The sequence below is a fragment of the Diadema antillarum genome, unplaced genomic scaffold, assembly GCF_040938485.1.
Source record: "Diadema antillarum isolate AM-2024a unplaced genomic scaffold, OU_Dant_1.0 seq00000957_RagTag, whole genome shotgun sequence".
NCBI classification, from domain to species: domain Eukaryota; kingdom Metazoa; phylum Echinodermata; class Echinoidea; order Diadematoida; family Diadematidae; genus Diadema; species Diadema antillarum.
Genome location: NW_027271805.1, coordinates 15866 through 32335, shown reverse-complemented (window position 1 = coordinate 32335; position 16470 = coordinate 15866). Strand labels below are relative to the sequence as shown.

At 40.2% G+C, this 16470-nt stretch overlaps 1 protein-coding gene across 3 annotated transcripts in view; it reads right to left on the bottom strand.

Annotated features, from left to right (window-relative positions):
• The window catches only part of LOC139741847 (NGFI-A-binding protein 1-like), a 31644-nt gene extending 18808 nt beyond the window's left edge, over positions 1 to 12836 (bottom strand). For 2 of the 3 annotated variants that reach the window (XM_071652423.1, XM_071652425.1), the window contains exons 1-2: positions 12580 to 12812; positions 2267 to 2539 (exon numbers count right to left, since the gene is read on the bottom strand). In XM_071652423.1, coding sequence (XP_071508524.1) covers positions 2267 to 2527 — 261 coding nt within the window. In that variant the 5' untranslated portion in view covers positions 2528 to 2539; positions 12580 to 12812. Of the gene's footprint in view, positions 1 to 2266; positions 2540 to 12579 lie in introns of all 3 variants that reach the window. The other variant, XM_071652424.1, reaches the window with a different exon arrangement.
• Between the last annotated feature and the right edge of the window lie 3634 nt (positions 12837 to 16470).

Below are 16470 nucleotides of genomic sequence, written 5' to 3'. Positions count from 1 at the left end.
GTCGGACATGTGCTCACTGGAGCATGAAAGTACTACCATTTGGGCATTGCCAGAGACAGTTACTTACTTCAGACATTTATGGACAAATTTGCAATGATCTGATATGTCTGGGCAAAAGACTGCATTTCATATGGAAAAATATGAGCATACAGGTACTGTGCACATGATGCACAGGCTTGTGTGGGTTAGTAAAGACTGATGCATTGAGTTAACTTCAGAGAGGCCCAACTAAGTGTGGCTTTAGACCGATTTCAAAGTACATGTAAATGAGCGCATCCCATTCCACCAATCACATTGTGCATCATGTTCTACACAATAAACGCAGAAACAGAAGAAGTGGTAAAAAAAAAATTTCCCAGTCCTGTGTCTGGTAATAGCGAGTCATGTCTCCAGAGCTAGTGTTTGCCTACCACAAATTTACCGGAGGAATGAACTGACGCATGGCTTAAAGACATACAAGTGCTAATGTGGCCGCATGTTTAGTTAGCACAAACGGTTATATAGTGACAATCAGTCAATGAGACTGCAGAGATTCTGAGACTCATCTTATAACTGTCTATTCTGCCCTTCTCTTCACAAAGCCAACATTTGCCAAAGGGCAACAAGTTCCGGGACTGTGCATTGGGCCCCAACACCTAACCTTCTCTCTTCATCCACCAAGGTACAATGACTTGGCTAACTCAGTTTCGGCTCATGACCAGTGATTTTCAATTATGTATCTACAATGTGTGACCTACTTGTATGTTCTCTCGTGTTACACATTAGAGCCCCACTGTCGAGGCTCAGCTTGGTACCCACTTTAAAACAACAAAAACAACAAAAAATCTCATGCCTGTCAGATTCAGCAACATCTTTAGATGCGCTCCTCATACAGCAAAGAAGTTGTTCAATTTCTCAAGAAGAAGAAGAAGAAGAAAAAAAAAGATTCAAGATCAAATGCGACCATCCTGGGACCACCAAGAGCTCTTTTCTACACCCACAAAGGCACTATGAATGCATCCTATACAATTGAAAGCTGTTAGTATTGGATCAATTCATTACAGAGAATAACAATAAAGAGAAATAGCTAACTGTTTACAGCATGCATGCAATAGGTCCCACATGGACAGAATAGGCCACCTCAGGCCTTTCATGCACATCTTTCATTTCTTAGTGCAACGCACTTGTACTACACAGGCGCTACTTTTCAAATTCCGAGGTAGAATCATTTGTGACTTTGAATCACAAAAAAAATGTAACCCTGAATTTACAAAAGGACTAAAAATAGGTGAAATGGGTGATCTTCATTTTTTCAAATCATTTTCTGAAAGGGCAGTTGGGAAATTGTGTTTCTGCAGTTTTTCCAGAAAACCTTTTTTTTTCCAAAATTTAGAATAAGTGTGATTAGGCGAGTCTTTAGTCCGCTTCTCATATCTTATGGACTCTTTACACACTCCTCAATTTCAATTCTGATAACTTTTCAAATGATGGTGCTACTGCATTTACAGTTGGCATTAGTCATGGATAGCTGTGTTTCATGAGTGTTGAAAAGTTCAGCTTGATAGAATAATCCCTTCATTGTTGCTGCTACAGAAATTTACTTCCTGCTTCTTCTTTTTTTGTCTCATTCACTGCAAAGAACACAGCACCATGAGATTAAGCACTTGAATAGACCCTGAACTTGAAAGACTCATTTTGCAGTTTACAATATTCCACAAAGAGTACACTAGTTTCTTTCCATTATTTAGATAGGTCTAGGAAAATCCATTTTAATGAGTTATCTGCTCATTCAGATACTTCCCTTCACAAAAACAATCCATGTCTGGTGACTTTAAGTTTTTAGTGGTTTTGCAATGCAGGGGTGACATTTGAAACCCCCACACCATGATTTACAAACTCCGTACCAAGTTTGGTTGAAAACAACTATACTTGTATCATAGATGAAAATTACAGTATGAAAGCTCTTGTAAGCCAAATATGGCTATGGGCTGCCTTGCACCTCTTTACCAGGTCTAAAATCTTAATTCCAGATATAGTGATATCCATAAGGGTTGTGATCAGATTTCAGTGTACATGTATATCTCAAAGTTGACAAATTTTTCACATGCCAGGTACAGTGTAACTTGAGTTAAATTTTGTTTGCAGTTTGATAATCACTTACAAGAACTGCAAAAAGAAATAAATTCTTGAGGAGGTGTGCAAATTTTGCTGCTTTAGATGTTGATCTATTTGTTATTTGCAGTGTTGTGAAAAGAAAAAAAAATGGGACTGAACTATGGCTTTATACCTGAAAAGCTCCTGGGTTTGCCACCCACTCCTGAAGGGCCTTTTGCAGACGTCTCACATGGAGTGGCTTGTTTCCCATGCCCACAAGAGACATGATCTCTAGAAACTCGTCTTCCCCTGCCTCGCACAATTGCTGAACGTCGTCACCGCCCTGGTGGATGAAGTTAGAGTAATATGGGAGAAGGTTGGCCCGCTCTAAGACCCGGTACAGCTGAAGCTCGCTCAGGGTCTGTGGTGCATGCGAGCGTCTGCTCTCTGCCATTCCGTGGACAGGCTGAGTGTGAAAGTATGGTTTAGGAGACCTGTTTAATATGTGTCATGAATTTCTTGGTCAACTATATCACTGAAAACATTTTGAAATTGTGTACAGTACATCAGACCAGTTTATAAAAATTTTGAGTTGACTTTGTGCCCTAATCCAGTAATACATACAGTGTACAAATGACACACAAGTCTGAGTGCGTCAATAGGAATAGTGTGCATAAGGTTCCTATGGAAGGCTGAACCCATGACACGAAGCCTGCGGATGTAGGCTAAATTTCAGAGTTACTTGCATGCATGTGGTACCATTCCAACTGATGCATGAAAAGGCATGTGCGTCATCTGTTTTACAGAATGGGGGACCATTTTCTTGCTAGAAATCCAGCTTTTGATCATGTTACCTGATTGTAAATTTACTGGCTGCATTTCTTTTTGGCTTGCCATATATTGTATCATACAAAAACCATGCACCCAGTACTTCCAACCATGCATCCACTAATTACTGGATGCATGGTTAGGCCAAGTAAAAAAAGAAAGTAGTTTCTCGTCCGGGTTTTTTGAGCAAGGCGATGAGGGAGGTCCTTACTATTTGATATCTTACTATTTTTTCGAGGATTGTCAAAATGAAAGTAATATGTGTTTCTCGTCCAGTAATTCTGAGAATGGTAACGAGAGATGGCTTTACTATTTTCTATATCCAATTTATGAAATGAAATATCACTCTGGTAGCTGTGTTATGAGAGACCAGATCCCAAGTCACCAGTGTATGTCTTGCCTGCACTCTGTGCATTTTCAAACAAATAGATATACATGTAATATGTACCATACTTGAAATGAAACTTCATGCATGCAGATACATTTTGCTTTTTCTTTCCACTACAGATGTCAAGGGAAAATGACCATCTTAATACTGGTATTTAGTGTTGTAATGGCATTTCTGATACCAGTGTACTTGCAATTCTGATGTATTGTGCTATTAATTGAAACAGGTATAAAACATTCTATCAACAAATGTACGACTGAAATAAATTCCATGATATTCAAAACACTGCTTTATCATTGGTGTTTGTGACTTTTTGTGTCCACACAACTGGTATATTGTATCTGCATCTCTTCACAGTACAATTGTAGCACATTCAACTGGAAACTGGCTGGTACAATTGCAGATGGATGTCAAAATGATACTGATATGGCATTATAGCATTAAACATTTAAAGATGTTTCTTCATATTCTAAAAAGACATTTGATAATCACTCATCATTTGGATGATGAATTGATTGTATCACACTACAGGTGATACGACTCACGGCCGTGTCCGTGAATTTACATCGTAAAGAAAAGTATCCCGCAGAAATACGACAAACCAGAATCCGTGGAAAAGTTATTTATTTTGTAGATACACCCATTTAATAATTCTACATTTGCTGGAAAAGCGCATTCATTTTCTCTTCAAAATAGAACAATACATCGCCGTCAGATGCAACGTTAACAGAGCAGTGTTTGGGCCTCTACACATTCGAATGTGTTCATGCGTGCGTGCAGACAGCTGACAGACCAGGGGGATGGGGACCCTAGCAGCTAGCTACAGACACGCATATAATTATACGTAATACGCGGCCGGCACGGCCACTGCACTGGCACCGTACCTTCCGACACTGCACACACGTGCACATAGTCACAATGACATGAAAATGTAAACTCGATACAATCCTCACAAGCATTTGTACAGTACAATTCATCCCTTTAAAATATGAGAAACGGGGAAAAATACGAACAATGTGCGAAATATAAGTGGAATACTATAGTATCAGCGATCGTTCGCAAAAGATGTTGCCGCTATCGCGTTCACGACGTACCGAGTGCGCTGTACATCACAGCCCAGGCCCGCGCCCGCGCGCCCATCCAACTACAGTTCGACTGCTTTGTGGGTCATTCCTTCTTGCCGAGCTCGCAGTGTGATAAATGCATGCATTATTACATACGCACTACGGAAGCTACAGCTGCACTCCAGCTAAGATAGAGGACGCGTACACATCACGATTGGTAGGTGAATTGTCGATTTTGTGTTTTCGGCGGCCGAAAAAAATAGTAAATATCAAAAAAGTCGATGCGGCAACTGAAAATCGATGCGGGCGGAGAGCGGGCTGGGACGAGAATTATGAATTTCTTGGTATTTTCAGCGCCATTTTGAAAATAGTAAATAGTAAAAAAATCGATGCGGCGGCCAAAATCGATGCGCGCGAGGACGAGAAACTGGTTTCTTTTTTTACTTGGCCTTAGCTAGTCAGTAGGCTACAATGTATATTGTATAGGAGTCTCTTACTGAGTGAGTGAACGCTAGCTTAGTGCCCAGATGCTTAATTAGTGTGCAAACTCTTGTTACAAATGTGCAATAACAAAATCAACACACAGCTTTGGACCAATGAGATCACAGGATTTTTGTTACCCGTTCTATAATACTAACTAATATTATTTTTCGATGTGCTGTACATGTGTACATGTACAATGTATGTACCTAGACCTTTGATAAAGCAGCATTGAAGCATTGAATCCCATACAAACGTGTAGAATTCATGTTGGAAAGACTTACGGGTAATCATTATCTACTTATTTTTTTTCTCCTGATGTGCAATGCTTTGATTAAATCTCAAAGTTGAGATTTGGACCAATGAGATCACAGGATTTTTGTTACCCGTTCTCCAATACTAACTAATATTACCGTACTTTTCGATGTATTGTACATGTGTACATTTACAATGTACAACTGTATGTACTTGGTACCTAGACCTTTGATAAAGCAGCATTGAAGCATTGAATCCCATAGAATCCATGTTGGAGAGACTTACAGGTAATCATTATCTTTTTTCTTTTTTTTTTTCTCCTGATGTGCCACGCTTTGATTAAATCTGATGTGTACATTTTTTTTCCCTTTTAATCAATCTGATACTTCTTTCTCCTCTTTCTGAGATTACAATGTACAATTGTACATTATTCAGATACAAATGCTGTCCATGTACACAATGTGCAATCTGTGTGTACATCGTAGCAAGGGTGGATTGTCCAGACCGTTTTCCACCAGAGTAGGTTTTCACTTACTGTAAAACCAGACATTTCTGTGGCATGAAATTTCCTGAATTAGAGCTGGTAGCCTTTTTCGATGCATGAAATTTTCATGAATTGCCACTGGCATTCAATGTATACAACTTTTAGTGTAGATGAGAATTTTTCAGTGTATTTTAATTTTGCAAATCATGGCTCTCACAAAATTTGCACAATTAAAATGCATGTGAAAATGTCTGGTTTTACAGAATGGTACCATATACTGTAAAACGAGAAATTTTCGCGTGCATTTTAATTTCGCGAGCGCCAAAATTCGCGAAATTAAAATGCACGCGAAAGTTTTTGTCTACACTACATGCATTGAACACCAGTGGCAATTCGCGAAAATTTCATGCCACGAAAAGGGCTGTCAGCTCCAATTCGCGAAAATTTCATGCCGCGAATATATCATGTTTTACAGTACAATATTGCACAATTAATATTAAGTGTAGTTACCTGATCATGTACTTGTGTTGTAGCCCCATGAAAATGCGAATACATGTGTACAATAGATGTGTAAAATACATGTACATGTACTGTAAGTTACATAATCAGTGTACAGTATGCACTGTATCTTTCAAAGCAGTGAAATCATTTGACAATGTCCTGATTGGTAAAGCAACATTTTTCTGCATATATAGGCATTTGTTTGTCCATGTAATTGTGTAACGGTACTGAGGTTCAATAATAACAATAATAATGATATATAATGAAAGAAAGATATTATTCAGAGGGGTGAAGGATCAGGTGTGAGTTTCTTCAAATCGTCTCCCTCTATCAATGAAATTTGTTAAGATCACAACTGCTGATCTGTAAATTACCAAACATATCAGAAAAAAGGAACCAGTGGGACTCGAACCTGTCATCTGACTACTGCTTTCCGGGCAGCAACACTACCACCAGGCTGTCCCTGGTTGCCGGCAGTGACACGATGAACATAGAACAAATACCCAAGCTCCGAAATTCCGACATTGTTACCTCTGCCAAGGAAGGAGGAGGTTAGGTGACCATTGGCATTGGTTTGTCTGTTTGCAAAATAACTCAAAAAGTTGTGTACAGATTACTAGAGGTTAATGCACACTAAGGCATGTGTTCTGCTCGGGCAAGGCGCCGTGTACATGTAACGACGTAAACAAAAGGCTTCTAATACAAATTGGGAAATGAGTTGCTGGCTTGGCGGAGGTCTGTGCTCTCTGAGTGCTTCTCTAGTTATGTTCAGAAGTCGAAGGCGGACAAGACATATAAAATATGATGATGTATAACATGAAATATATAAATGATATATATAACATTTAACAATGTCGGAATTTCGAAGCTTGGGCATTTGTTCCATGTTCATTGTGTCACTGCCGGCAACCCGGGACAGCCTGGTGGTAGTGTCGCTGCCTGGAAAGCAGTACAATGTAGATTCATGACAGCTTCGAGTCCCACTGGTTCCTTTTTTCTGACATGTTTGCTAATATACAGATCAGCACTTGGGATCTTTACAAATTTCATTCGTAGAGGGAGACAAATTGAAGAAACTTACACCTGAATAATGATATGGTTTAAGTTACACGCGAGTATATTGTCTGACTGTATCTTTATAGCGCGTTTTAACCAAGTGCTGGTTCCATACAAAGTGCTTTGAGATGTCATCCCTGGTCGCCAATAGAGATTGATACTTGGAAAATGCCAGGCAGTGACAGTATGAGTCCAGTGCATACCGGTACATAGGAGTTCAGAATACTGTATACGCCAATATTTTCGCGTACAGATATTTTCGCGAATCACGGTATCAGTGGCATTTTCGCGTGTTGTTAAATTCGCGATTGATAGTAGTAGTAGGGTGCTACTGCCAAGCCCGAGAAACACGTTCAAACACTTGCCAACGTACTCGTAACGTTTTTCCATTTGCATTGTAATCGTTCTCCCAAACATGAAAATAGAAACGACACAAGATTTATAAAATGAAACAATTACGGCGTTCACAAGTACTCAGTACCTACCAAATGTTGCAACAATAGACGACAAAGTTTCAGAGCTGCGCTAGAGCTAGCGAAAGTTTTACATGCATCCTACATACACAGCCCTGTCGCTGTACACAAGTTTCGCGCTAGCTAGCTACACCTAGCTGCGCATTGGCGTCTGCATGGCCCTGCGCACACGGCGTCTGGTCGGGCTACCATGTGCATCCCTAGGCCACACCCGTGTACCCAACCACGTCGAGCCGGTGTTCGTTCGCATAGGGTAACGTTGCATGGAGATTGCACATTTTAATTCACGTTTAGCATCGTACTGCACTTCCACAATCGGTCGCACCGTAGCGTACGTACTAGTAATATAGTATGTGTACATACACAATTTGTACTGGCCGATGTAACAGCCGCGTTCTGGTACGGCCAGCGTTGGATGCATTTTGTCATGTCATTTTGCACATAAGGTATGACGGGGTAATATTTTCGCGTCTCTTTAATTTCGCGATCAGCCCGAAGCTCGCGAAATTCGCGAAAATAAAACCCTCGCGAAAATAACGGCGTATACAGTAACTAGGTCTTCAAATGTTGTCAAAAGCAGGCATCATCCACCACACCATCTGTATGTACACAGCTGCAGCTCTTGCTGTTGTTGAGATGCCTCCTCCCCAATGATGGCAATTAATGACAGATGGCAACGAAACTCGCTCAAAGAAAATTCATGACAGAATACTGTACACTCTCTCTGTATTCTGAAACATATCATTTTATGCTCACTCAGTACAGTGGAGTCCCGTTATTACGAGATTGTCGGTTGTGGGTGATTTTTCTCATTACGATCCGGATTCTCATTGTTTCGAACACTTGCGAAAAGTACACAGTATTTACAGAACACGCTCTGGTAAAATTAGGCTACATGCATTGCATAATATGACAACGCCATGATGATGAACAGGAAAACAGGAAATGCGACGGTATAAAAAGTGGGAGAGCATTCTCGTGATAGTAATAACAGACGGGTCTAAAGAGATTGGGATGCTTGTTGTCAAATGTTTTAGATTTGACAACAACGATTTGACGTTACGCTTTACGTGTGAATTGCTACCCCCGTCCGAGCTACGAATGCGGCGCTTTTAATGCGCTCGTGAGGTGATTGTGATAGGCTATAAAATAAAACCATGGCGAGCTCGCTATGGAAATTTTGGACATGTTCAAAACTTGGTGGCGACCGTGGCGATAGTGGCAACCCTCTGCGCTTCTGAACCGCTCAAGATACGATGGAGAAGATTTAAAGTGATCATTAACAAGCCACGATCCGCCACGCTTTGTCGATTTTTTTTTTGTAGCAGAATCACCGTCGAGTGAGATGGGGGGTATAGAACCAGTAAAAGAGTCTAATGACTATGTTGTAACTTAGAAGTCAGAGGTCTGCTTTTTATACTCTCCTTTTTAATATTGAAACAGAATCAAACAAGACATCGGTGTCAGCACTAGTCTGTAGAACACCTAATCCTGTGTAGGCTGTATAGTGGTACTGTAGCCATGTAGAGTATACATGTAGGCTATGCCTAGATTTAAAGACAGAAAGATCCGTATGTCTGAAGGAGTCTTTTATTTTTTTGACGTTATCGCTCTCCTCCGGCGACAGTTGTATAGGAGGGGATCCGTGAAGCCAGACGCAGTCTCCGCGGAACATATCAGTTCGGGAAACCCACTCACAAGGGGGGCCCCTCCTTATAAGTAACCCGTCCCCCTTATAAGTAACCCCGTCCCCCTTATAAGTAACCCCCGGGGCACCCCTTATAAGGAGTCTCCACGCTTTTTTGCAATGCAACGCGAAAATGAAAGGACTGCGGCAATTCGCTTGATTATGTCCATAAAGCTTCACAAGTTTCCTAGTTACTCACAAAATTTGAGCAAAATCGGTTCGAGGCATCATATCTAAAATCATGGATTTAAATGCGATGTCAAACGACCCATGCGAATGCTGAAATGCGAGCGATTACTGGCGTGAGTGTCGCCAGGCGCGGCGGCGCGGCAATGCTTGAGTGCAGACGTGGCGACTGAGTACGGAGACTTTCGTTCATTCAGGTGGCTTTCATAGAAAGTCTCCGTACTCAGTCGCCACGTCTGCACTCAAGCATTGCCGCGCCGCCGCGCCTGGCGACACTCACGGCAGTAATCGCTCGCATTTCAGCATTCGCATGGGTCGTTTGACATCGCATTTAAATCCATGATTTTAGATATGATGCCTCAAACCGATTTTGCTCAAATTTCGTGAGTAACTAGGAAACTTGTGAAGCTTTATGGACATAATCAAGCGAATTGCCGCAGTCCTTTCATTTTCGCGTTGCATTGCAAAAAAGTGTGGAGACCCCTTATAAGGGGTGCCCCGGGGGTTACTTATAAGGGGGACGGGGTTACTTATAAGGGGGACGGGTTACTTATAAGGAGGGGCCCCCCTTGTGAGTGGGTTTCCCGAACTGATATCCCTGACAACCAGATAAATTAATAGTGATACAGACTGATCTTTCGGTCAGGTCAATGCCTAAACACAACAGTTGTCAACAGTTTTTATTCTACTTAGATCTAGAGTTAGACATCTACGTTAGTCTACTACAAAGATTAAACTTTAGTCATTAAAAGATTAAAAGATTAAACTTTAGTCATTAAAAGATTAAACTTTAGCCATAGGTAGGTATAGGTAGACTAGGTATTATTCTTAGCATTCTAGAACACACCAGTTACTACACTAGAACCTGATATGAAATTGCACATTTGATATAGATATAGGGCCTACTAATTAGTTAAGTCATCCACTGAGTCAATTAAAAGGGTAAAATGTGTAATATCAAAGAACCGGCTTGCGAGCAAACTACAAATATATCCTACAATGAGACAATTTTACCAAGATATTTGAAAAGATTAGGGTCCTACAACTTAATTTACTTTTATTGACTTGCAATGGTATTATGACAAACAAACAATTTAATTAACAGAGTAGAAACAGATTCGTAATGAGTGTACGTGGAAAAAGGGGTAATCATGTAGAAATGCACACCTACCGTTCGCTTCGCCGTTTGTCAATAAAATTTTGTGCAGCTATTGGAGATGCTAAGTTGAACCATATCAGAGAGTTTTCATGGAATTAGAAAGCCGAAAAGGTAAGAAAAATGAGAAATTGGAGTTGAAAAGTACGTCGGTCGCGAACATAGTCTCCGATGTAAGCAGTGCACTGATTTCGCTGAGAACGATGTCAACGATTATAATCGATTCTGGTAGTCTCTAATTAGCCGCTTACTAACAATATCGAACTTGACTTGTGCAATACGTGTAGCCCCTATTTTCTTTCTCGTATTTTTTTTTAGTTAGCTCACCTGAGTCGAAGGTCCAAGTGAGCTATTGTGATGGTTCTTTGTTTTCATTGCCACTATCATAATCATCACTTTTCAAATTATTGATACAGATTATTCATACCAGGATTTAGACATCGATCCTTTCTCTAAATATTTTGGCAAGTATTGATTTTATCATGACAAAAGTTGATAATAATAACTTAATTTGAATAGTGTTGAAGGGAATAGAATGAGGTTGAAGGAAAAGTGGAAGAAAAAGGTTAGGCTATTTATTACGGTATTAGGAGGGAGAGAGAAAGAGAAAAGAAGATGAGAAGGAAGTTGAATTCAAAGGGGATTTGTTTCTAGATATCTACATAATTTATAGGCCTAATTTAAATAATAAATTAATGAGAATAGTATTACAAAAAGTGCATGTTATGTTATACAATCATGTATTAACGTTAATATGTATTGTGGACTTCTCATAAAGTGCTCATTTTACCTAAAAAGAAACAGAATATTGAAATTGAAATAGTAATTTGTTTTTAATTGATAGGTTCAACTTATAGTACAGTAGTAGAAAGTAATTGTCTTTATGATAGTATTTACTTTTCCCATTTCATTTTTTTTAAAATTATGTATACCAAAACTGCAACCCCAGTATTTGCTTTTGTTTTGTAGTAAAGATCTATTTTATTGTGCAATATTCATGATGGATAATTCCCATTTTTTCATATATCTTTTACTGACATTTTGTACACATATTATCTATCCATCATTTAGTCAGCAAAAATGTTGACAGATATACAGTCACACGCAGGAGAAAATTAACTAAAACGATAAAAAACAGACGCATCAAGATCACTTTCTTTCTTCCACATTTTACTGTCGAGCCGACGTAATTATTGTGGTTAAACACCAAACAAGCGGCTGTATCACAGACTACTACGATCGATTATCATCGTTATATCGCTCTTCCACATAATCGATCATCCATCATGCTACGCTGACACAGCCGTCGATCGGCGTACTTTTGAGTCAAAATTAGCTACTTTTCTTCTGTAATTGACTATGAAATTTCATGAAACCGTCAGATATGGTCCATCTTGACATTTCTGATAGCTACAAGAAGTTTTCATTAACAAATTAAGGAAGGAAATGGTAGATGTGCATGGTGTGCATTTCTACATGATTACCGAAAAAGGAATGTACAAGTTGTACACATATGTTTTACAATTGTAAAAATAAAATAAAATTTAAGTTTGACGCCACGCCACCTGGTCACTACCCAGCTCATCTGAAGGACTGAACCTGGATCTGAATACAGAGGCTCAGCCTGCGTTCAGAATCTTCCATAGCTAGGTACATGTACATTGTACACACACAGTAGGTATCCAAAGGTACATGTAGTCATTTTCTTTATCTGTTTATCTAATGGCAGTAATGCTCCTAACATGTTACAGCACTGATGTTTCAGATAATGACGGTCAATTATGTAAAGATGAAATAGATCTAACGTTAGGCCTTCTCCCGAATATCGTTTATTATATTATATAATGTACATAGTGTTCTAACGTGAGATCTCTTCAATACATTTCACCTTTGCTTCGTGACTGTGCAGCAGCTGCAACCTAGCAGGCAGAAGCTTACGGAAGCTTACCTTTTTGCTCCTCGCGCCCTGACGAGCCCGCTAGACACTGCTCACTGGCCGCGGCTAGCTAGAGATCCATGCCCCCTGAGTGCAATTAACACCTACAGCCACTTTTCTAGATACCGACGAGATCAATCATATACCTTTACAGCCCACTGTGTTCATATTTTCATATTTACCACTCGGATTGACGTAAGGCAGCCAGAAATTCACCCATGTATACGACCATTTTCTCGCGTGCGACGATTCCTGGTATACAGTCCCACATACCTATTTATTGTGCAGATAGAGCATAGAGGCGCACGCAGTGCGCACTTTTACGCTCTGTCTCTAGCTTTGGCCAGCTTTGCATACTGGGCGCACTTTAGTCTGGTTTCCAGACCCTTTACCAACTGGACTCCGCGTAAACTATACTAGTTTTCGACGTTGAGGGCGTCAATATCATGGATAGCGAAATAGTATGGGCAGAGGGTCTGGAAGCCAGACTAGGCGCACTTCTACGTACGAAGCTTTCTAAGGGCCATTTTTGACAACCTAAAAAAAAAAAAAAAGATACTACGTGCGTACGTAATAATACTGCGTACGTACGCAGTAAGTATTATTCATAGAGATGTATTTAGTGTATATCTCTATGGTATTATTGCGTACGTACGCAGTATTATTACGTACGCACGTATTATTATTATTATAGTGAGGTTCACACCTAAGTCCCTTTTTTCTAAACCTCGAGGTTTTGTAAACCACGAGGCACTAAACTACAAGTTAGCGTAGATGTAGACGCATGTAGTTTAGAAAACCACGACAACCACGACAACACCACAAGATCTCTTAGGGTGTTGTCGTGGTTTAAGCGCGTAGTTTAAGCGCGCTGTGGCAGCGCGCTTAAGCTATGACAGATGTGAACGGAGTTTTGTTAACCACGACGCTCAGTTTTTTCCACAATAGTGCGCAACCCTATGGGCAAACTAGGCGCCCTTTATTTTCTATCGTAGTTATGTTTACCTCGAGGTTTTGCCTAACTGCATGTAGGTGTGAACGGCATCGAAGTTTTGTCGTGGTTAGGGGAACGCATTTTTGCGCTCGTAGTTAGTATAGACCGATTCAAGCGACTGTTCATGGAAGTGCGCCCTCTTAGGGCGACGCCATAACTGGGGGCCAAACAGGCTGGGTCGGCAAGCGCCGTGCGTGCATGGCAAGGGTGCCAGCGGCAGCCAGTGCTTTTACCGCCCGGCGCCAGCCGGCCAGCTAGCTATCTCTGGCGCTGGCAGCGATCGATGCATCTGGATTTGTGACTACTAGAGTCTTAGATATTTTTTTTTTTTGCTAGCTAATTAAGAATGAATAAAATCAAACAACTTATACCGACTATGAGCGAATGGGTAGATGACTGACATATGGCTGTAGCCAAAACTTGAATTTCAAGGTCAATATCGGTACGATCAGTGAATGTTTGTAGACTCTATTTCTTTGGCGATGACTTGGGTACTCGCGTGTAAGCCCTGTATATTCACATTTGTGTAAGACTTGCAATAGAATAAAAACCGCTTGGGAGAATTATTGCTAGGCGCAAGCAGACGTCTTGCTAATAAGCCTAGGCTGTTGACAAGTTAACTGATATAATTAAATACAAATAATGAAAAAGAATCTTGAGCTAGATATGGCGCAATAAATTGCAAGCTATCAGTTAACTTAACCTTTTTAGGGCAGGCTTTTGCCTTTACTCGGGAGTGTCGGGCCAGCAGGGGAGAATCTGTCTAACGTTAGATCTTGTCTAGAAATCTAGGCAAGAGTCCAGACTAGATCTAGACATATTGACTTCTAGAACCCTACATCCTATATCATTTTCGGTTGCCAATAACTTCAGGCAAGCCTAAGTGAGTAAACCAAACGGAATATAAATCTAACGTTAGGCGTTTCTAGGCCGTATCATGCCTAAACTTAAGTTACGACTACGTCTCCTGATGTCTACAACCAAAACTTCTACTGTTTTAGGTCTAAATAACCTTGCATAACATCACGCAAACGCCTAATATTGTAATCTACAAAAGTGATTTTTAAATCCTACTTTCTTAGTATGATTATGAAACGGATGTTTGCCACCATCCATGGTTTAATAATTATTCCTAAGTATCACTTTATCAAAAGTCAAATTCAGAGTTCCAGGCCAAAATTGAATAGGCCTATGGTCAATTCAGTGCTGAACATTGAAGAAGTGAAAACAATATAAGAATTTAACGCATCTTGAAACATTTATTTAGCTGTAGTGTAGGCTGTAAAATGTTTGTCGTAATAATAAAGTCTAGCCAGGAAAAGTAGTCTAACTTTGTAGGACACCAAGGATAAAAAAGAAGAAAAAATCAATGAATTATCAAATTCTTTGATCTAAACTTGTCTTCTAAGATGAACAACATATTTTACGAATACTAGTATGCAGTGATAACCTAATTAAATAGAGAATCTAGTAGACATAGCTTGTTTCAAAATCTGTGCATTTTCATACCGTTGTATTTCACTTAATTGTTTTTAATTTTGCCTTAATTTAGCATGCGTCAGCGGTGTCTGAATTTCACACACTGCCGTGCAGCTTCCATTTCCATTTTTTCTGTTATTTGTGCACCCAACAACTGCACAATGTGTTTTTTTTTTTATCCTTCCTTTGAAGCTTTCATTGTAGATCACTATGTCTGAATCACTCAATTTGTCCAAAAGAAAGGCATTAAAAGCCGCTGAATGACTTTTCCACACAGTGAGTAAACAATCACAATATTAGCGCGGCGCCAGCGGGCGCCGGCCGCGGCGCAGCGGCCGCGCCCGGCTAACTATGCGCGATGGGTACGCTAGGCTGCTGAGCTGCAATGCAACTCGCTGGGTAGCTAGCTCGCTGGAAGCCCCCTTTGGCCCCCAGTTATGGCGACCGTTATAGCGCCGCTAGCGGCGGTAGGTGAATAGGTCATCAAAATTGAGTCGGTCTATAACTACAAGTTTTTGGATAGGTGTAGACATGGCTTATAACGTACGTACGTAGTATTTATTGCGTACGTACGCAGTATTATTACGTACGTACGTATTATTATTATTGTTATTACGTACGTACCTAGTATTTATTGCGTACGTGCCCAGTATTATTACGTACGTACGTAGTATTTATTAGGTACGTACGCAGTATTTATTACGTACGTAGGTATTGTTCATTGCGTACGTACGTAGGCCTATTGTTTATTACGTACGTACGCAGTATTTGAGTAAGGCGGCAGACAGGGCAGACGTATGTTTGTACTTCGATATTAGTAGGGCAGATATGTAAAAAAAAAAATTGGTCGAAATGCTCACATCCGGCGGAAAGTATGAAATTTTGCAGATAGGGGTATTTTGGGGCACTGATTTCAAATATTGCCGGATCCAAGAGATCTGATCACATGAGCGTTTTGACACATTGAATTTGATGACAGATTGATTTTGAGTGTATGACAAACATCGAATGGCCGCCATTTTGAATTCCAATATGGCCGCCTCGACGAAATATTCAAAATCCCTATCTCGATTTCTCAGTGGTGAGTGACCATGAAATTAGGGGTAAACAAGTATTTCAACATACTGAGTTAAAATATTAACTGATGTGATGTGTCTGACAAACGAGGTCGTAATTAAGTCTGTAATTAACTTCGTGATTAAGTCGTGAAGTTAATAGGCCCTTAATCATGGGCAAAATCGGTATTCTGAGGACGTAATTAAGGTATGATTAAGTCCCCTGTAATTATCTTAGGTCCCTCCCATCTAATTGTTATTCCATCCAATCAGACGAGTTGTTAGAAGCCAAAATAATTATTACACGCGCAAATATGCCCTCAATGCGCGCTCCTCCACGCCCCCGTAACTACAGCCCAAGAGCTCCGTGCGCAC